The 19,683-nt window shown below is 48.8% G+C and overlaps 8 protein-coding genes across 8 annotated transcripts; 4 read left to right on the top strand and 4 right to left on the bottom strand.

The window, feature by feature from the left end:
• Positions 1-106: 106 nt before the first annotated feature.
• On the bottom strand, positions 107-2,581 carry EV420DRAFT_1641063 (uncharacterized protein; the record flags this gene model as incomplete). Its single annotated transcript, XM_060477184.1, has 8 exons — positions 107-176; positions 229-1,474; positions 1,525-1,577; positions 1,628-1,701; positions 1,751-1,893; positions 1,945-2,124; positions 2,177-2,291; positions 2,342-2,581. The coding sequence occupies 8 exons, from the start codon at positions 2,579-2,581 to the stop codon at positions 107-109; spliced, it is 2,121 nt and encodes a 706-aa protein (XP_060332554.1).
• A 710-nt stretch (positions 2,582-3,291) lies between these two features.
• On the top strand, positions 3,292-5,169 carry EV420DRAFT_213488 (uncharacterized protein). The gene is made up of 4 exons (XM_060481243.1): positions 3,292-3,410; positions 3,459-4,916; positions 4,968-5,074; positions 5,127-5,169. Exons 1-2 carry the CDS (start codon positions 3,396-3,398, stop codon positions 4,839-4,841), a joined length of 1,398 nt encoding a protein of 465 aa, XP_060332553.1. The 5' UTR covers positions 3,292-3,395; the 3' UTR covers positions 4,842-4,916; positions 4,968-5,074; positions 5,127-5,169.
• A 927-nt stretch (positions 5,170-6,096) lies between these two features.
• Positions 6,097-7,989, top strand: EV420DRAFT_1670799 (uncharacterized protein; the record flags this gene model as incomplete). Its single annotated transcript, XM_060479057.1, has 3 exons — positions 6,097-6,396; positions 6,449-7,168; positions 7,218-7,989. 3 exons carry the CDS (start codon positions 6,097-6,099, stop codon positions 7,617-7,619), a joined length of 1,422 nt encoding a protein of 473 aa, XP_060332552.1. The 3' UTR covers positions 7,620-7,989.
• On the bottom strand, positions 7,753-10,149 carry EV420DRAFT_213343 (general substrate transporter). Its single transcript, XM_060481242.1, has 9 exons — positions 9,800-10,149; positions 9,663-9,745; positions 9,444-9,605; positions 9,132-9,393; positions 8,979-9,073; positions 8,810-8,921; positions 8,510-8,761; positions 8,298-8,456; positions 7,753-8,242 (listed from the first exon to the last, which is right to left on the bottom strand). Exons 1-9 carry the CDS (start codon positions 9,999-10,001, stop codon positions 7,905-7,907), a joined length of 1,665 nt encoding a protein of 554 aa, XP_060332551.1. The 5' UTR covers positions 10,002-10,149; the 3' UTR covers positions 7,753-7,904.
• A 1,635-nt stretch (positions 10,150-11,784) lies between these two features.
• On the bottom strand, positions 11,785-13,874 carry EV420DRAFT_1641059 (N2227-like protein-domain-containing protein; the record flags this gene model as incomplete). Its single annotated transcript, XM_060477183.1, has 11 exons — positions 11,785-11,889; positions 11,942-12,048; positions 12,097-12,169; positions 12,408-12,654; positions 12,704-12,770; positions 12,819-12,886; positions 13,106-13,188; positions 13,244-13,389; positions 13,444-13,677; positions 13,734-13,793; positions 13,844-13,874. The coding sequence occupies 11 exons, from the start codon at positions 13,872-13,874 to the stop codon at positions 11,785-11,787; spliced, it is 1,221 nt and encodes a 406-aa protein (XP_060332550.1).
• A 138-nt stretch (positions 13,875-14,012) lies between these two features.
• On the top strand, positions 14,013-15,485 carry EV420DRAFT_213130 (Isy1-like splicing factor). Its single transcript, XM_060481241.1, has 5 exons — positions 14,013-14,054; positions 14,106-14,527; positions 14,576-14,766; positions 14,820-15,276; positions 15,338-15,485. The coding sequence occupies exons 1-4, from the start codon at positions 14,052-14,054 to the stop codon at positions 15,227-15,229; spliced, it is 1,026 nt and encodes a 341-aa protein (XP_060332549.1). The 5' UTR covers positions 14,013-14,051; the 3' UTR covers positions 15,230-15,276; positions 15,338-15,485.
• Positions 15,486-15,649: 164 nt separating this feature from the next.
• On the bottom strand, positions 15,650-16,435 carry EV420DRAFT_1641057 (uncharacterized protein; the record flags this gene model as incomplete). The annotated part of the gene is made up of 1 exon (XM_060477182.1): positions 15,650-16,435. One exon carries the CDS (start codon positions 16,433-16,435, stop codon positions 15,650-15,652), a length of 786 nt encoding a protein of 261 aa, XP_060332548.1.
• A 1,179-nt stretch (positions 16,436-17,614) lies between these two features.
• On the top strand, positions 17,615-19,070 carry EV420DRAFT_1641056 (4-hydroxybenzoate polyprenyl transferase; the record flags this gene model as incomplete). Its single annotated transcript, XM_060477181.1, has 9 exons — positions 17,615-17,761; positions 17,821-17,854; positions 17,905-18,063; positions 18,118-18,238; positions 18,290-18,322; positions 18,392-18,544; positions 18,601-18,617; positions 18,670-18,921; positions 18,976-19,070. 9 exons carry the CDS (start codon positions 17,615-17,617, stop codon positions 19,068-19,070), a joined length of 1,011 nt encoding a protein of 336 aa, XP_060332547.1.
• Positions 19,071-19,683: the final 613 nt, after the last annotated feature.

The raw sequence follows: 19,683 nt of genomic DNA, 5'->3' as shown, positions 1-19,683 counted from the left end.
CCAAAGCAGATGAACCAACCCTTCACCATCACTATCCGTATGTACAGTACTACCAATGTACAACACCCCAGTCCCGTGAATCCAGTCCATATCTGTCCGAGGTCTACTACGCCACCTTCTCATTCTCATCGCGAACATCAAGTATCCGGTGGCTCTGATCATCGTTCCAGCTATACCTACATCGGAAAAGTTAGTCCGTCTCTGGTAAAGAAGTAACCCTGCACATACCTGAGCTTCAAGCCCTCAACCCCTACTAGTTTCGCCGTATTAGGCAAAGACGAGTCAATCATCAATCGAACACCGTCTACGAGCCTAGCCTCCCTCAGCGGTGTATCCTTATCCCGATCTGTTGTCGTACCCAAAAGGGCAAAAGACAAGACACACATAAGAGTACTGCATGCTGCTCCAATCACCGCCCGCCAAGGAATAACTTTCAACGTGGCCTTGGTCTCGGACATTGTGACCTGTGCATCAGCCACGGCATCCCAGCCACCTGTGGCAGCGCCCGATTGAAAGTTCTGACACACCAACGGAGGCTGACGAGTATACATCGGCCAGGATGGGCAATCACACAATTGCCACACCTTCCAAATATAGCTTGCGTAGAGAGCCGCCAAACTCCACTCGAGTTCATCAAGTCCGAGATAAGAGTTGTTGTTGTTCGATGCCGGGCAGACGACGTTCGCGAGAAGCTGCTCTACAGGGCTCTGGCCTAGATTGGCAAGCGAGGCGTTGCCAGAGATTATCTCGTCCGTGGTCGGGACCGGACTGAACGCGGTAAGGAAAAGATCTTCTACGCGTATCGGGCTAGTCGGGTCCCACTGGAAGATGTCCCATTGATGAGGTTCGGGATTAGATGGCGTGTTTACGTCGACCAAAACTCCAGAATATGTAACTTCAACGTCCGCTTGAGTCGTCTGCAGCGTACAGCCGATAGTCTGAACAAACATCTGCACCGACTTGCAAGACCTATCGTCCTCAGAAGGATCGTGATTCGGCCTGCAAAAACCGGTGTTGATGGTTGCGTTAACAGTAGCCCCTGTCGAACCGTCAGCGTCACGTATAAGGACGTCCTCATTCGACGTGGCGATGACGAAGACAATTTGCTGATGACCTGGAAAACTGACATTGCTATCGAGCACCCAAGGTTGAACGACGACTTTCGTGAAGTTCATGTAACTGGGATTGAAGCATATGTGAGGTCCGGGCCCCATGTTGTGATTATCCGATCCACACGTTGTCTGAAGGGTTTGAAAGAAGGTAGTGAAGTTCGATTGTGGCATTTTGGGGTCCCAATAAGGGGGCGGAGGCATGGAAAGGTTGAACCAGACGTCGACAGGACCTTCAGGACCCTCGGAGAGATCAGCTATAGCATGTGACGTATTATTATCGGCGAGGGGCATGAGAAAAATGTTGATGTCAGCTTCCTGTACTTGACTGCATTGGACGTTCATCGTAGTGGAATTAACGATGACTGTAGCATGTATTACAAAATGCTTTATGAAGAGAATGAATGGCACATACTAGAACTGTATTGCTCGGTTGGGAATGCATTGATGGGAATGTCGTATAAAAGACTGGGCAGAACATGAACAATGACTAAGTTACGCCGAACAAATTGACGCACCTTTTTTGAAGGCCAGGGCTCTTGTTTGAGTAGCTCGCCGAGGATATAAACATATTGAGGTCCCATTCTCTGGCCTACGACTGTTTGAGACTCGTGACGAGATAGAAGAACGAAGTTCCATACCGGCCATGTCCATTGGTTATCTTTCACAAAGGCATCTCGAATGTCGTGCGTGGAAATGTTGAGTGGATCGAGATACGAGCCCATATGATTTATCACCGAAGCATTAACTGATTGCACAGCGGTGGCGACGTATATTTGGACGCCTGTGTGAGAACATATGAGACATGTGCTTCGGGTACAAACAACCGACATACCGAGAACACTCGACATTACGATGCATAGGCATGCTGCAGCAATAAAGTATAGAGGAATGGCTGTGAAGACTGAGTTGAATGGATTTAGAGACCGTCTTGCGCTAGGTCTCCAATTTGATAGGGAAGATGCTATGCCGGACCATGCTTGGATACGAAGGTCGAGCTCGGTCAGACTTGTCGCTGTATGCGAATAAGAACAAGGACTGAAGCCAAAATGAGCACAAGAACGCACGATGCCGAACAGCGGAGTCTACAGCCGCCACTCGAGATAAAGAAGCCAATATTATGACCGCTGCCGTGAAGAATATCTGAAACCCGAGTGACAAATAGCTGGATACCGACGCAGCCTGCGATAGTCGTAAGTTAGGGCAAAAAAGGGGGAGATGCGACAACTTACATCTGTAAAAGAAACAGATACGTCCTCGTCCAAGCGAAGAACGCCCAGAATAAGAATTGTCAAACTGATGGCCAGAAGAAGGAGATGCAGCAAGTGAATAAGGATGAGACGGCGAGACAGTCGAGTGGCCGTAGGCGGTGGTACGCCGACTACTGTCGGTGAGCCGGTGGACGACGAGGCATCGAGGGCAAGCAGGGAGGCCCTATCTGCGCCTTTGTCGTCCTTCTCCAGGAGCAACATGGTGGAGCGAAGCCGGCAGTCAGGGTTGTGCCACGCACTGCATTAACAAAAGTTCCCACAATGGAGATTTCCCGCCGATAGCGTGTTCCAATCACGGGCGTCACCCAAGCGACGACGAGGTTGATGGACAAGACGGAAATAAGACACTGTTCAGCACTGCCTCCATTTATAACCCCGACGGGCCGTCATCCGGGCCGATGATTTCCTTTTTGGAGAGCTCAGCTGTCGTAGCTGGTGTAGCAAGCTGGAAGCACACCTTCATATCCATTCTACTTGGGCCTGACTCTTGTATTTGGGTCAAATTCACCGAGACAAACTTGCTCGTATGACAACGTCTCGGATTCCTATTCGCTGCCAGTGTTCTGGTCAACAGATCCCACGGAAAGGCCCTTTGCAGCCACGGTTTTGCCGGCATGGAGCCAGTGAGCTCCACAAGCCATTTTTTTGCTGGAAAAAACACGGATGTTCGACGAACCGTAGGTCAGGCGATGGAGTCGTCCCAATAAAAGGACACGATGGCGACGAGGAACAGTGAGAGGCATGCGGAAAAGATGTAGACTGCGCAGATCCGCAGCCAGATAAGTTGATGATGGACCACGTGCCATTGTTGATTTTTCAGCCTGCAGCCAAATAACGCGTAACCATTTTTCTCCTGGCAACCGCTCTTTCCTTCCTCCCTCATCTCATCCACCAGCAGCGTCGAGTTCTCAAAAGTTACCTAAATCTTATTCTTTTTGGCCATATCTGAAAGGTCGAAGCATAGCTCAGCCTTTCCCTGTATCGTCGTGTCTCAAAAAGTCAAATCTAACGCGCTATGGATCAATCATCAGTGCGTTTCTTCACAAAATTGACAGCATATATCTAATTTTTCTTGTAGAAAGTCCCCGTACTACTTCGACGCGTCCCAACATCGACACTGTCGCGTATCTTCACCTTGGTAAAGGAAGAGCGCTACGATGTGTTCGACGTATCAAGAGGACCCTGGGCCTTGAGCCACGTTTGCAGAGACTGGCGGGCCATTTTACTGTTGGGATCCCTATGGACTGGACTATCTGTCGACCAGACAAAGTGCTCTTTCAAGCTCAAGGACCCCCTCTCACTCCTTCAGACAGCACTTTCGCGTCTCGGCCCCTTCCATCCCTTGGATTTTACATTTAGAACAAACTATAGATGCTTTGATGAATCCCAGAAAGGCATAGTTGACGCCCTTCTACTGGAAGTCATCCAGGTGTCCAAGCAATGGCGCATAGCTACCATCGAGCTATCCCCAGAGCGCATGCGAACGCTATTCACCGTCCGCAACAATACCCCAAACCTCCAAACGCTCCACCTAAAATGCTCCGACATCCACGAATTTGGCACCATCGACGCCTTCGCCCTCTCGCCGAACCTTTCCAAAGTCACCTTGCAAAACTTCGGGCACCTCAAAAACCGAATCGAGCTCCCGTACCCCCGCCTCGTCGCATTCAGCGACGACCGTGAATGGGGGGACGAATCCATGACGGAATACTACGTCGCCCTTCTCCGCCGATCTCCCAAACTAGAACGACTACTCACCAACCACCAGCTCCTCGGACCCCACAGTAAAAAGCCGGGTTTATTCTCCAAGGCGAAGCCCAGTATCATTACCAACGCCTCCTTACGCGACCTCCACGCATGCGACAGCGCCCTGATGCGACGCATCTCCCTCCCAGCTCTCGAATCCCTAACAGTCAACTCCTACGACGTCACCCTCCCAGACGACATCCTCCCCGCTATCCGGGACATGCTCGTCCAATCCAAATGCGCCTTACGCACTCTCTCCATCTTCGATCCTCCAGGCTCCTCAGACCTCACCCGGATCCTCGAAATCAACCCCCAGCTCACCGAGCTCCGCCTCCGATTCCCATCATGGTCTAAAAAACAGGACAATACCATCAAGAGCCTCATCGCCACCGTGGTAAAAAGAGCCAACAGTTTTCTTCCCCAGTTGCGAGTCCTCGATATCAATATGTACGACTGTGAGTTCTTGGGTGTAGGATTCGCGTTCATCAGTACTGGTCTGCTGGATCTGGTCAAGGCGCGCCCGGGTTTGCGGGTACTCAATGTGCAGATTTTGACGCAAGATGTGTTGAGCGGGCTATCGCCAAAGGATGTGAATGAACTACGCGCTTTCAAAGAGCAAGGAAGGGAGTTATCCATTACGACACGAGGTGAATATAGAAAGGGCACGGACGACCAACGGTTTACGCAGACGGAAAGGCTACGAGTCTACGTTTGACGCGATGGAATGTTTCTTGGAGATCTGTACATATGATATATTCGGTGTTGGCAGCCTTTGATAGGCTATAAGGCGGTTATCTTCGTCTCTTTTTTTGTGATCTGCGTTTCTTATTGTTCTGTATAGGGTCATTCTCAAGAACTGCTTCTAGAAAGTCAGTTACCTGTATATAACAAGCCGGGGAGGACTGGCTATTCACATTTGGTTGGACCAGATTTTACTATATGATACCGGTTCGTGGACTTGACTCCTTATAAAGCATTTGATTGACTACTTATCCTCCAGTAACACTTACTGTATACTTATCCTAATCCATTATTGGTTTCCGAAGTCTGGCAATTTGTCGGAACATCATGCATCAGCTCCGAATGCCGATCACCCAAAAAAATCAACCCACAGAAGACTTGCAGCACGACCGACGTCGAAGACCTTTTCTGACTTTTCTTGTCGGCCTGCCACCTTTTTCGTCCATGCGCTTTCCGTAATCAAAAAAGCCTATCAATGCCAACCTACGACGGAGCTCCGCTTTGGGGAGCGTCAACACACTGAAAACAAAGGAACGTGATGGACTTGATCAACTCCGAGAAAGATACGGTCGTCGCTCTGTTGATTATGCGTAAATTTTTCAGAATCACCGCGTTCTTTACACATACTCAGTGCATAACTCGGCATTATACCAAGCACGGTCGTGATGCAACGTGCAGTACTAGGCGATTCATGCATGCATAAGGTCGGCTGACCAGCACTTTTTTCTTCCTGACTACTCACACAAAGAAAGGCCTTTGCATTCTTACGTCCCCATTCTCTCACACAAGATCATGGTCGACCAATTGGTAGCTGGGAACTCCAAAGGAACTCCGAGTATGATGCGTAATAGCCTTTGTTGTCAGCTCGTGCATTTGCTAAGCCACTCACCAGTCTGACAGAACTTCGAGGTAACCCTTGAAACCGGCATCAGAATCTCCTTCAAATGTCAACCGTGTCCCATTCATGACCATAACAGTGAAAAGCGGATAGCGATACTCCCTACATCCTCTGTGCGTCAACTGTCAAAACGAGTTCCATGCTTGGGAAGGCAGCGTCACAAGCCTAGATGTTCCGATCACCGTACACGTTGTTACATCGTGTTCTAGAGTGGAGCCCTAACTCGTGTTTTCCGTTCTTTGCGCAGCCTCTACATAGTTAGGACACCGCGCTTTAACCCTCTCCTTTTGTAAACCCCGTTCATCTCCTTGCTTCATCACTTTTACGTCCAATGATCCTCTCTCCGAGCAGCCGCGCACCAAGTCCCTCAGGATTCTATGGTCGTGTAGGCTCTGATGGCTTGCCTTACGTTCAAACAAGCCCCAGTGTCGACTTTCAGATCGAGCGCAGTTACAGGTCACCCTATCGCCCACACAGCGTTCTGCCTCATCTGAACCACCCAGCCTACGACGAGGAACTCGTATATCGAGATCACATATCGCGCCTTCTTGCCGCCAAAACCCGCGTATTCTCAATCTCTGGCAGAATACCTTTGGATCCCTCACAGCTGGTTCTATTTTTCCGGACAAAGGTATGTTACACTTCATGACGATCCTGATCTCTGCTGATCATTAACTCTCCAGAGCGGAATAACTCATTCCCTGGATTTCCCCATCGATGTCGATTATAACACGCCTCCAGCCCTCGATGTCCTCATCGCCGCCTGCCGACCTCATCAAACATCAGATTTGGACTCGTACGCAGAGCACGAATCGCTCTTCTACCCTCCCAATCTCCCTCTCACCACCTCTCTCGAGATCGCGAACCATCCCATCTTAGCAGCCGTCCGCACCACCCTCTTCCCATCCCTCCCCGAGGGCCACTACCTCACCACCCTCCGGGACCGTCTTGAAGTCATCGTCTCCGGCGGTCACATGGGGCCCCAATCTCGCTCGCTCCGCAACGACAGCAGGGTAGCAACCATCACCGTCACCCTCCCCGTGCGCTTCCGAGGTGGCGCACTCGTCGTCCGGTCCGAAAGCACCAATGTGGAGGAACGCTTCACCGGCAAAGGTGGTAAGAATGGGGATATCGAGTGGACGGCGTTCCTTGCGGATTGCGATTATGAGGTCGAGACGGTCGAGAAGGGGTGTAGAGTGTCGATCCTGTATGGTGTGTATCTGAAGACTTTCGGGACGGGGGTTGGAGTGGCTGCGGAGCCCCTGGTTAACCCGAGCGATGGGTTCTTTGACTTGCTCGCACCAGTATTGAATATGTCCAGAGGAAGGAAGATTGCGTTCTCCCTTTCTCATGACTACGGGGTATGTCCTGCAGACGTCCTAGCAGAATCTTTGGTACCCCTCGTACGTCTCATTCCGCGAACACTTTCACGCTTACTGACCCTTTTATCAGCTGAAAGGCGGTGATTCAGTCTTGTACAACGCTCTCAGGCTGTATAAGCTTACTCCCGAACTACATTGGACTGCTGGAGGATACATATGGCCAATCGATCACGTCGTCGAATCGCTCAGTGAAGACATCTCTAGCCCAGTTCTGGATGGCATTTCGCGGAGAGGTACCCCCGCTCTGCGCGGTGCTTTCAGTACATATGGGGACCCGGAGCTTCATGAAGAGGTGGGCAACTTGCGACAGCGGATAGCGAGTAGTGGTGCTATCCCTCTATTGGAAGCAGAGATCACTATCTTGACAGATGGGAACGTACATGCGGTTGGCAAGGAGCGTGTGCCATTTGTGTCGAATGGTCAGCTGGATAAGCTGGTGGTCAATGCCTTGATAGTAGTTTATGTTCCTTAGACGTTGGTTCCTTTTGCTTACGAGTTCTTCATGGTGTACGATTGTCGTTAATTGATTGCTATGCTGATCCGAGCTGGGGTCGGTTTTTGAACAGTGTTTGTCTCTGGCTCCGCAGTATTCCTTAGTGTGCTGGTAGCGACGGAGCGCGCTCATCTGATTTACTGTGCATTTTATGAATAGAATGTGGGTAGGGCACGGCTGGTCGCTTCAGTAGCTCCACAGAAAGGCATGTAGACGTAAGAGAAAAATAGAAAGCAATTGCGTAGGGAAACTATGGTATATATATTATACATCTGAAGACGCAACCTCTTTGTGTTCCGTGGTCTCTTTCTCGTCGTGAGTAACCTCCCTCGCCTTCATCTTCCGTTTCGTGTCCCTCAGACGCCCACTCTCTTTGATACCAAAGCTATGCTTGAACACCATCATGACTTCCTCTAAGCTCAGACCCGCTGTTTCAGGGTAGCAGAATATGACAAACAGCCAGCCCAAAAGACACAGTCCAGCGTAGAAACCAAACGCGCCAGAAGGCGTTATCTTCTCCATGAGTGAGAGATATGTGGAATTGATGAGCAGGTTGGCAGCCCAGTTAGTCGCAGTCGCGAGGGACGTGCCTACTCCGCGGACTTGAAGAAAAATTGGTCAGATCTATTCCCAAAGTAGTGCGTAGAAAAGCCGTACTCTCGAGTGCAAAGAGTTCCCCCTGCTGCCACGGAACGTTACCAAGACCGGTAGCGTATGACGCAACGAATATAATCATAGATAATAACACGATAGCAGACCATGACTTGGGGTAGTCACTACCTTGAATAAGGTCGCCACCAGTGTTGATAGTAAGATCTGTGAGGCGAAAAGGGATGAGAGGAGCACATCGAAGGAGAGGTATCACTGACAGTGAAAAGATATGCTTGCCAACGTCAGCCCAAAGATCATACCAGGCGAACTAAGAATCATAATCCTTCGTCTTCCGATCCTGTCGATACAAACAAGGGCAATGATGGTGAAGATGAAGTTAGTACCAGAAACGATCAAGCCAACTGCGGTCGGCTGATCAAATCCAATGGATGCAAAGAGCGTAGCTGAGTAATACATCAGTGTATTAAAACCACAAAGCTGCTGGAACGCTTGCAATCCACAGCCTACGACTAGATTCCGAAGTTAGTATACAACGATACCAGGATATATTAACTTACTGAGTGCTCTGCGATACACTGGATTCATTAGCATAGACTTGAACCGATGCATAAAGGTCGTGTTGCGCGTAATCTCTACGCTTCGTTGCACCGCCGCTTGTAGAACTTTGACCTAAGATATGATGATGCCATCAGACATTGGGGGCCCCGCATGACGGAATAGACACACTTTTAGCTCTACATCAGAAGGCTTAGCCAGGGCATAAATCTTGGTCATGATCTTCTGAGCGGCAAGAAGATCACCTCTCAACAACATGATACGAGCTGAGGGTCAAAAGGGTCAACAGAGGGTTAAACCGATCCGAGAGCCGAATTCACGTACGACTTTCTGGAAGGAAGAACAGAAATACTAATTGAATACCGGCTGGAACGGCCCCCAATCCGACCATCCAACGCCATCCGCCATGCATTGTCTCGAAGCCTGCACCAATGCCGTATGCAATGACCTGTCCCAAAGTAATAGCGACCACGTTCATGACGACCATGCGACCCCGAAGACGCGTTGGAGAGAGCTCCTGGATGTATAGTGGCGCGATACAAGACGCTAATCCCACACCGATACCAAGAAGGAAGCGGCCACCAACCTACAGAAGTCTTGTGAGCAGACCGTAATAATATATGGAGAAACACGGACCATGCTCCAGACATTGTGACAGACTGCTTGTGCGATTGCTCCCCCGATGAATATAATATCAGAGATGGCCAGGACGGGCCGTCTACCCGTCCAATCAGACATGGCACCTGCTACCAAACCGCCAAGAAGAGCGCCCAATGTTGTAGCAGAGGTGATGAATTCCTGGCGGAAGGACAGAGCGGCATCAGTTAAGGCCCACGGGCCGAACGCGCAACACACCTTCTGGCCACTGGATAACTCTTCCGGTCCCAAATCAGAACCTATAGTCACGAGTGCGCCTGATATTACGCCAGTATCGTACCCTTCATACCGAAGCTCAGTGAAAACAAATCATTGATGACAATGGACTTGCATACCGAAAAGTAGCCCAGACACTGTAGCACAGAATACTAAAGTCCAGACAAACCAAGTCGTCTTCTCCTCTCCTTCTGCAACAACAGCGAGTTCATTTATTTCTCCCGAGTCCAAGTCGTTTGCCACCTCAAGTAAATCAGCCTGCGTACTCAGGCCCTGGTCGTTTTTGTCATCAGTAGGAGTAAGAGCGTGTCCTGAAGCCATGATATGGTCGGAGGATGGGAAAGAAGGGCCGAGCAAGAATCTGATTAAATAACAGACGGAAAGCTAATCATGAGACCGTTCGGATCCCCAGTGGTCGTTAGCAGGAAAGATGCCTCCAAAAAATATATCCGACTATTTTAATCGTCCGGGGTCACGTGGGAGTCCACGATCGATCGACGGGACGCTGTTCCCGAATTTCAATTTGTGATTCTTGGTCGGAGTCTAGTGATTGCTTGTGATTGCCTACATAGCAGAGCAGGAACAATATTCGTAACCCGTAGGATGGCTGGTGTCAAGAAGGGCATAAAAAACTGTAGTCATCGAAAACAACACAGAACACAAAATACCGGAAGAGTCTTTCGATCTCCCTTGAACCTGACCGGCTCAGCGACCATGGTCGCGCCACGCCCCTTACCACCCGATAACATAGAATGTCATCGAAATCCGTCGAACCGCATTTCGTCATAATACAGAAGGTCGTCGGACATTCTACGGATCATTTCCTTATTCTCTAAGTATTCGATATGCTCCCTGGGCCGGTCCGAGTATGTTGAACCTCTGGCGGCATTTGTTCTTTCCATTTCGTACGGGATACCTGTAACAGTTATAAATAGTCACGGAGAAGTGTATATACCGCCTATGCAACTGAATGCGGATTTTCTAAGTGCTCTGCGGTGCCCTTTTCGCTAGTAGATTTCACATCACGAGAAACGTCTCTATGATCCTTCGTCTTCATTATGCATAATTATCATACCTTCGAGCGCAAACAATTCCCCTTGCAGTGATGGACGTTTCCGAGACGAGTAACGAAGATGATCATGGATAACAGAACAAGGGCAGACCATGCGGTGGAATAATTGGTGCCATTAATAAGTTCACCGCCGGTGTGTATAGTAAGATCTGTGGGGGAAACATTGAGAACGGGATCCGGCAAAAAGAACTTACAGAATGACTAACAGTAGAAGGGATCCTTGCCCCGAAGATTATGCCAGGATGAGTCAAGACTAGTATTCATCGCCTTTAGACCGCTTTCGACTCTGTTTATGCAAAAGAGTGCTCCGCCAGTGAGAAAGAAGTTGATACCAAAAACAATGGGCCCACAAAGCTGCTAGAATGCCTGCCAGGAAATCCGCAACCCATGAGTACGAACCAAATCAATGAATGACGACAACGTAAAACCAGGTCGAATGTACTTACACTAGTTCGCGAACATGGACAACAATCGCTACGTGAAGGTCGTATTCTCGATAATCGATACGCCACCGTGTTTGTGATTACTAGAGACGTTCTTTCCATCTAAAGTACCCATGGTAATGTTTGAGTGGTTGCAACGAAAACCGTTACGACCAGTTTCAGTACTACTTTGATAACAGGGCCAATCATGGGACTGATCGCGTCTCATACTTAGCAGATGGATGTCTCCAACACCAACACCATTGGATCTATTTGGACCACATGAACTTGTAACTGACTTGACGACTGATCGGTGCTAAGACGCACTGTTCGCACTGTTTCCGTTTGGCATGGGCTCTTCCTAGTGGGAGAAGGGGGAAGGCGACAGGAGAACTACCGTCAATGAGACCAGCAGGAAGGAAGATAGCAGAGGAAAACAATCACAATCAACCACAGATCTTACCGCGCCGGCCGCCCGTCATCATCATAGAGTATACGACGACATCGAAACACAGAATATCAGAACATCGCATATCGTCATTGAAAGCTACATTATGCATGATTGCCAAACCGGCCAAAAGAAGAACCAGCGGATCACTTATTACAGTAATTATTCCGCCTTTATCTTCGTGGCAGTCCAGAATGCGGCATGATACACGTAGCCCAGCATTCCTTCGGAATTGTTCGTGTACGTCGTGTCGACAGTGCTCTCGTTCTGCTCGGAACATCTGAGTAAATGCGAATGAATTCCAATACCGACTGCTTACTCTGAGTTCGAATCCAATGGTACGCGCCAATGCTTTGACTTCTTCTAGGTCAAGCTCGACTGACGGGTCATTAGTGTTGTTGTTCTCGAAATGCCACAACAACGGTCCTGCGGGTGGCGTCAGTGTCTTGCAAGTCGCAACGAGTCACTCCGCACCAAGGTTTATCCACACCCCTCCTGGAGCTAGAATACGATGGATGATACGCAAGTAGTTTACGATATTTTTGGCCTAGAATGTGTGAGCGTTCTGATTTGAGAGTAGAAATAGATGGCTATTTTGAGGTGAATAGAATATGTGGCTGTAGTCGACGAACAGAATTTAGATCTACAGCGATCACTCGGCGTTGCCATGTCAGGCAAGCCCGGGATATCTGCTGCAAGATTTTGCTGTTCTCAAGATCATTTCGGGGCATTCCGATTGGTGCAAAACAACGCCAGCCCCATATACTGAAGTCATAAGAACGCACCGTATCAATAAAAAAACACGTCAGGATTGCGTTCCATTGTCCCGAATGTGGTTCTTCTCCTCCATCGTCTTCGTTACCGTATATTTCTTCAAAGTCTCCTGCGACGAGAGAGAAGTCAGAGCCCGGCGGAAGGTCCGATGGAAGCACGTCAGGTATCGATATCGCGCGCAACATCGTTGATCGGGAACAGACGTTAGAGAACGAGTGTACATATGGGTATATTTTGTATTTTTTGATCTCGTCCGTTCTGTTTTATAGTTAGAGCAGGCGCGCCAATCTAAAACGGAAATGCGTACCTGTTGAGAATGAAGAATGATGCCAGGAGCATGTAGTGAGAGAATTCATTGCCTTGACATGCGAAGCCTGGGAATGGCTAAGGCAGGATGCTCAAGAGTGTACAGACTCACGGACCTAACTTGGCGACGTCATAGGCAAGTCGGCCCAACCCTGCGCCAGGAATAAGAACCCGCAGCTTCTTCCTGATGCAATGATAAGTATATGACTTCTACCGATGCACGGCTCGTAAGCTTGCAGTAAAACGGAGATCCCGAGACGACTCCTTCGACGGCAGCGCCGTCTTAGAGTTTTTAGGTATTTGTAAGGAGGCTGAAGGTTATCGGGGAGAAGCACCTCACTCCATTCTTTCACTGAATTTCCGTGCTTACTGGAAGCCTCGATAGCCTATATGAACCGCTCACCTTTCTTCGTCCGAGGAGCTAGCGAAATGCTTCAACAGCGCGTCTTTCATGGGGCCATAGCACGCCTCTCGTTCTTCCTTTCCCTGTGATACCAATGATTATCAATAGAAGCGCCGCAGAGCGAGCCGCAAACCTTACCTCTTCGCTCCAATCGCGCACAAACTGCTTGAGGGTACTCCTTAACTTATCCATATCAAAATCCGATGGCTTATATGGTTTCGGCTTAGAATGGAAGCCGCTATGTGGACCGTGTGAATGTGAATGTGAATGCGCATGCGCATGGTCTGAATGTTAAGGTTCGTAAATTGTGTTGGCGGCCCGGAATGAATCAGACAGACCTGTATCGTGTGAATGCGAGTGACCTACTGGTTCTGGGAATCCTACAGTGCCGTCTTCATCGTCCATATCGTGCCCGAATATCTCTGGATTAGCGACGATCTGGTTGAGGAACGCGGCATTTGCTAAAATGGCATCGTCGACAAGGTTTAATTTTTCTTTGTATCCCAATGAAGCGAGAAGGTCCTGGTCAGCCTTTGGAAGAGTATAAAGATCTCTTCTACGTCTATTATTTGCTGTTAGCTAAAATAGTAGTTACTATTGACAGTGCTCGGTGAAGTATTAGACATACACACCGAATATTGAGTATACTTGTGAAATGTTGCTACGACATTGGAAAAATGGCGTTTTTCTATTCGCAAAATGCAGCAAATGTACATATTTCGAAGAATATAGGCATACCTTCTTCGACGTCTGTAATATTTGGCGTCATCCGTGTGGTAAGAGAGAGAGCTATATTTGGCGATATTCTACCTAAAATATAGTACTGTAAACATATTTACAGGAAATTGTTTTTGCCGAATACTGCCGATATTTTGAGCCACTATCTGTGACGGTGACTGTGACACCTTAAATTCACGTACTTGTTCAGTCTCATCATTCAGCAAAAATGGTGCATGCCGCATTTCTGTGTCTTGCGAAGAATACTAACGGAATACCCTAGGCCCGTAATGAGGAAAAGGCGCAGTCCATGCTTTATCGATTCCGAGAGGCCCAAGCGGCAGAGCTTGGCCTTGGGACTCGTGGTGACCGTCGGCCGCGAATGGCAAGCGCATGCAAAAGTTTGCGCGAATGTGAACGATGGAGAGGAGAAATTCTGAGGGAAATTAGCAGAAAAGTGTCAAAAATTCAGGATGGTGTGGTACTCTTTCCCGTTTATCCAGTAGGGCGCTCTCAACACCATTTTGTTGTAGCTGGCCTTACCGATTATGAAGTCCGCGATTTAAATGACGAGATCAACAAAATTTTGCGAGAGAAGCGTCACTGGGAGAATCAAATTGTGGCCCTCGGTGGTGCTAACTATAGACGGAATGTGGCCATGCTAGACGATGACGGGAAAGAGGTACCTGGGACGAAGGGTTACAAGTAAGAATCAAGTCCTGGTCAGCAGAATTTCTTCTAACGTGCTTTTAGGTATTTCGGACGAGCGAAAGAACTGCCAGGTGTTCGAGAACTCTTCCAGAGCCGAAAGAACGAGGAGGAAGAGGAAAATCAGACTTTGGCGTTCTACAAAAAGTTCCTAGGACATGGACCAGCGTACTACGGCGACACAGACGAAGTTGACGGCAAACTACTGGAATTTGAACGGCAAGCGGAAGGAGATGGTAAGCCGATGGATGCTCTTCACTGCTTCAATCACTCATTAGACAATCTACAGAATGGGAAGAAGCGTATACAAATCTTCGAGAAACTTTGGGCCTTCCAAATGACGATCCCATACCAAAATATCCCCGGCCGGACATGTCGGACACCGCAGCTCTCTTGTCGCATTCACTAGCAGCGCAAAATGTTAAACGCAAGGCTGAGGATGCTGATGCTGACGAGGAAGGTTCGGAGACGGAAGATTCAAAGCGTTCAAAGACTGGAGCAAGCGTGCCTCCACCGCGCTCAGAACCGTCGGTGGACCAAGCTTATGCTAGCGCTCATGCAGCAGCATCATATATACCTTTCTTGACTGCCGAAAATCTCATGCCTCCCAAGATGCCCGCGCGAACAGAGATGGATGCGGTGCTTCTCGATCTACGGAAGAAGGTTTTGGTCGAGGAGTATTTTGGCGAAGAAAAGTAACTGCTATTACGTTCTCGACGGTTTTCTCGTTATTTATTTATTTCATCGTGAGTTCTAGTATCGGCATGAGTAGCGTTGAATAATAGTGGAACTAATCGAAATGTACAGGCATGTAATCTTATGCATGGTCTATCATTAAATTTGATCCACTGCTTTTTCGGCTAACGGAACTGGTGTGCGACTCACGATTCGTACCTAGAGGATCTGTTCCGTGTTCTCAACTTCATTCGCAAAGTCGAAGATCGCAGTGACTTGAAAATTATTCGCTTTGTAACGACGAACATTAATGTACACCGATGCTATAAATTGGGCCGCAACTACAAAGTTGGAAAGGAAAAAGAAACGGCACAAAAGAAGTGTACGCACGTAGTAATCTCAGTTGATGGAAAATGGAAGGATCAAAGGAAGGTACGTTCCCTTCTACTGCGGGGGAATGAATTTCTTGAATCCCTCAAAGCATCGAAGGACTATGGCACGGTTGTCCAAGGGCTTCATTCCTTCGGTAAGACGACGCATGGGGCGAGGGACGGATGGAACGTGGCGATGGACCACGGTAGGGTGGGGAGGAAAGATGCCGAATGCAACTGCATCTGCAAGGTTCTTTGTAACCAGTATTTTGTAGAAGGTAGGAGCTGTGCCGGTCATGACAATCCCAGGAATGAGACAGGCATCGCGGACAGGAACGCCAGCGAAGACACGCTTCTTATTGTTGCTCTGGAAAGTGGCTATCGCCTCAGCGATGAGCTGTGCCTCAGGGTCTCCACCCTCGTCCTTGTTCCTTTTATCTCCCTGGACTAGAAGAATGATCTCTGATCTATTCATCAACAGGCATACGTCTGTCTTTGCACGTCTGGATTCCCCGCAGATGACGAGTGGGATGTCTTTCCTGGTGCGCAGGGAGATATCGCGCGTTGTGTAACCGAGCATGTCGAAAAGACGGACGGTGAAATCATCTACGGCAGTTTCCTCTGCAGGAACAGGATTCATCGTAAGGTCCATTGCTGCGATGGTGCGGCAGGCATCAAGGTCATCTGCATCGTCGGCTTCGAGCTTTTGCAGCATGTCTGCCGGTACATGGGGCTCAGGAAGGGCTGTTAGTCCAAAGAACGCTGTGACGTCCTGCGGCGTAATAGAGATGTTGTATGCTGCCAGCTCGTTCGTCGTCCAGTCGTTGCCAGATTTCGTGCAGCGGATGAGATTTGCCATGGTGGTCCTGATCTAACATTGTCTGGCCGACTCTGCACCAAGTTGGCAGGCCCGCCCTAGCCGCCCAAAAGTTAAACTCCGAGTACTTGCCGAATCCTGCCGAGTCACTGCCGACCACGTGCCTCCACGTGCACGCGTGTGCGTCGACTCCGCTTCGTTCAAGGAATCAAAGGCCTCTCTGTGTTGCCGTGTATCACATGTGCTTGTCCTCGAGTAGCAGACCGAACGAAACGGACTTCGAGTCCGATTCCTCTGGACTACATAACGCGCAGCTCCGTGCAGACGGCGACCTATCTCCTGCAAATCTCTCATTCGCTTCTGACTTCAAGTCGACTCTGATATCCGCAGGAGCATGACTACCTCATGTCCCTTGTCGTCTTCTGGATGCTTGCAAATAAACACTACCTCGTACCGAACTGAACATTCGCCCTCGGCCCCGGTGGTAATGGGGTTCGGGCACTGAACTGCATACCATGAATGTTAATCCTGTTGCCGTCCTTTTGTCTTCCGCTGCATGCCACGGAAAGATGTCCTGTTCTCAAGGAACCCGAGCCAACCGGACTCGTAAACCCTCAAAGGATACTGATTGCGCTAACGACCTTCTGAGGGAAAGATCGTTAACATTTGCGGAGCTAACCGCCGGCCCCATTCATGGTCACAGTGAACTGGTTTTCTGTATGGTCCGAGGCGCAAGCATGATAATATTTCTTAGAGAACGTCCTTACTGACGGAAAGGTCGAAAAAGATCTTGTTCCTGCGCCTACCAAAGTTTCTCTCTATCGAAAGGCGACCCCTTTGTGATGCTCTCGAATACCCTAGTCCACAGAGCGGTGGCGGATAACGTTTGTGCCGTTTCTTTGGTCATTGATTTGAGTTGAAACTCAAAGTCTGACAGGTTGAATCCTGGCCGTGCAAAGCCAACCTTCAGCTGAAGCCATCTCAGTTCCGCAAGCGTCCTAGAGCCACAGGAGGGGTACCGATAACGACAAATGATTTTATTGCATTCGTGCTAGATCAGCACAGCTCGATCCGGGTCGGAGACGCGTCCGATAATCATGGGACCCCTCGATTCTTTCCTTGTTCCAGCGGTATATAAACCACTTCAACCTGGCGTGTTCTCATCGTGCCAACCCAAACTCTCTTCATATCTCGTAAGTCTGCCTCTCGTTCCTCAACGCGATGAACAGTGAGACCACATCCCTCCTTCCTGACCATGAAAAGCTCCCCACCTATCATGCTCTGCCAACAAGGGTCAACCTGAAATTCCCTCTGAATATCGCTCCAGAGAAATATCGCCCATATATGGAGCTGATTCGTCTCGACAAGGTTGGCTTTATCTTTATCGGGACTGTAAGCTAGGAGTCATTTACCTTATTTCTTTGTAGCCCACGGGAACGATCCTGATGTTCTGGCCTTTTGGTATGCGACTAAACCCCTTCTGTGACGTCGATTGAGACGATTTCTTTCAGCTTGGGGATTGACCATGGCGTCATATTCAATGGCGCCAACAATCGTGCTACGTTCCTACGCGTATAAGCTCATCGAATGCCTCATCGGGGCGTTTATAGTGCGTAGCTCAGCTTGCACCGTCAACGATATATTTGATATGAACATGGATGCTGGTGTCGGTTGGTCCATCCTTCCGCGTCTTACTCCAAAGATCTCACGATTCCACTTCCCAGAGCGAACGAAGAATAGACCGCTTCCAAGTGGACGCATCACCGTCCTCGCAGCGACCATCTTCCTTCTGGTACAATACGCGCTGGGAGTTCTATTCTTCTATCTCACGCTTGATGGTCTAGCGTCAGTTACCGGTTTATACTTTTCGATTATTAAATCTAACTTTATTTGTAGTTTTTACGCGGCCCTGTTTCAGCTTCTCCCACTGTAAGAGGAACAGCCTATCTTGCAATCATGCTCAGGGAGCCTAAATATTTCCCGCTCCGCTCTTTCCAGATTTGCGATATACCCTCTCCTCAAACGGGTAACGTACTGGCCTCAAGCGTGGCTGGGCTTCGCCATGAACTTCGGATTCGTAATCGCCTATGTGTCAACTACGAACACGCTCGATTACGACATCCTCTGCTGTGTCCTTGCTGGTTGTTGGTGGTATGCTTTTCCTCGTATGTCAACACATCGCGACGTCGCTCACAAGTATCTATCAGTTGGACAATGTTATACGGTTGGCGACTGCCTAGTCAACGTCGTATACCGAATCTCACCATATTTTACAGACACAATATATGCCTGTCAAGATATCGTTGACGATGTAAAAACTGGTGTGCTTTCCACCGCCATTCTATTCGGGACCTGGATTAGGCCCATGCTCGTTGGCTGCGCCATGATCTCTGTCACTATGCTTTTCGTTGCAGGGTACCTGAATCGACAAGACTGGGGTTTCTTTGTCTTTTCTATTTGTGGAACTGCGACGCATCTCGTTTGGCAATTCAGCACCGTAGAACTGGATAAACCGGAGAGCTGCTGGAGTAAGCGCCTCATTTCCCTGTCTATGATATGTGCTGACATGGTCTGTCTTACAGGAAACTTCAAGCGCAATGGCCAGCTTGGATGGATCGTTTGGGGTGGCCTTTTGATTGATTATACATCAAAGTCCACCACTGTTCTCTTTTCCTAATACATTTTAGAGTCTTAAAAATTGGATACACTCTTGCGACCAGACGAAGTAGCATCTATCCGGTCAAAGAAGGAACGGAGGCATCATTCATTTTGACTTTTTACCTTTTCGTCACTTCTGCTGACAATCTATGTAGTATAAAGGCTTTAATACAGATAACTTCAGTTTCCTAACTATCGCGACCTAATAGGCTATCTATTACTTGTGCTAGCGAAGATCGGTCAGAAGCGTACTGATTGTTGGCAGGTATTAAGCAAACGACATGCCTTAACCTCCAGGAAACAAACCCTGGCACCAGAAATTACTACGGCGCGTCTCTTACTCTCTTAGAACGTTATACTAGCCGCAGAAGCCGAAGCTGAGAAGAGATTCACCGCTTCAGATATCGTTAAAGACGTAGAATACAGGATACTCACAGTTGTACACTCCTCGATATAATAGTTATTATCTGTACTCAGAGCCGTGAAAGGAAGGAAGTAAGCTTTATGTCCATAATGGACAGTAAGCCCGGAAACCTTCTGACTCCTGACCTGGGATAGATCAGAGGACTGATAGTCCGGACTCCGAGTCTCCGATACTGGATTCTGGATTCTGGATATTTGAGGGCGACCAA

Source organism: Desarmillaria tabescens (assembly GCF_030435595.1).
Source record: "Desarmillaria tabescens strain CCBAS 213 chromosome Unknown EV420scaffold_12, whole genome shotgun sequence".
In the NCBI taxonomy this organism is placed as follows: domain Eukaryota; kingdom Fungi; phylum Basidiomycota; class Agaricomycetes; order Agaricales; family Physalacriaceae; genus Desarmillaria; species Desarmillaria tabescens.
Note: the sequence above shows the minus strand (reverse complement) of the source record. Positions and strands in the feature narration are given on the sequence as shown.

Excerpts from the sequence above, each read along its gene's own strand:
- EV420DRAFT_213343 (XM_060481242.1), bottom strand. The coding sequence starts at position 10,001 with ATGGCTTCAGGACACGCTCTTACTCCTACTGATGACAAAAACGACCAG. Across the intron at positions 9,074-9,131 it reads GTTCTTCCTTCCAGAAAGTC|CTCGTATCATGTTGTTGAGA; the intron begins GTACGTGAATTC and ends TTTGACCCTCAG. Across the intron at positions 8,243-8,297 it reads GGAACTCTTTGCACTCGAGA|TCCGCGGAGTAGGCACGTCC; the intron begins GTACGGCTTTTC and ends TTTTTCTTCAAG.
- EV420DRAFT_213130 (XM_060481241.1), top strand. Across the intron at positions 14,528-14,575 it reads CCTGGGACGAAGGGTTACAA|GTATTTCGGACGAGCGAAAG; the intron begins GTAAGAATCAAG and ends ACGTGCTTTTAG. Across the intron at positions 14,767-14,819 it reads ACGGCAAGCGGAAGGAGATG|AATGGGAAGAAGCGTATACA; the intron begins GTAAGCCGATGG and ends GACAATCTACAG.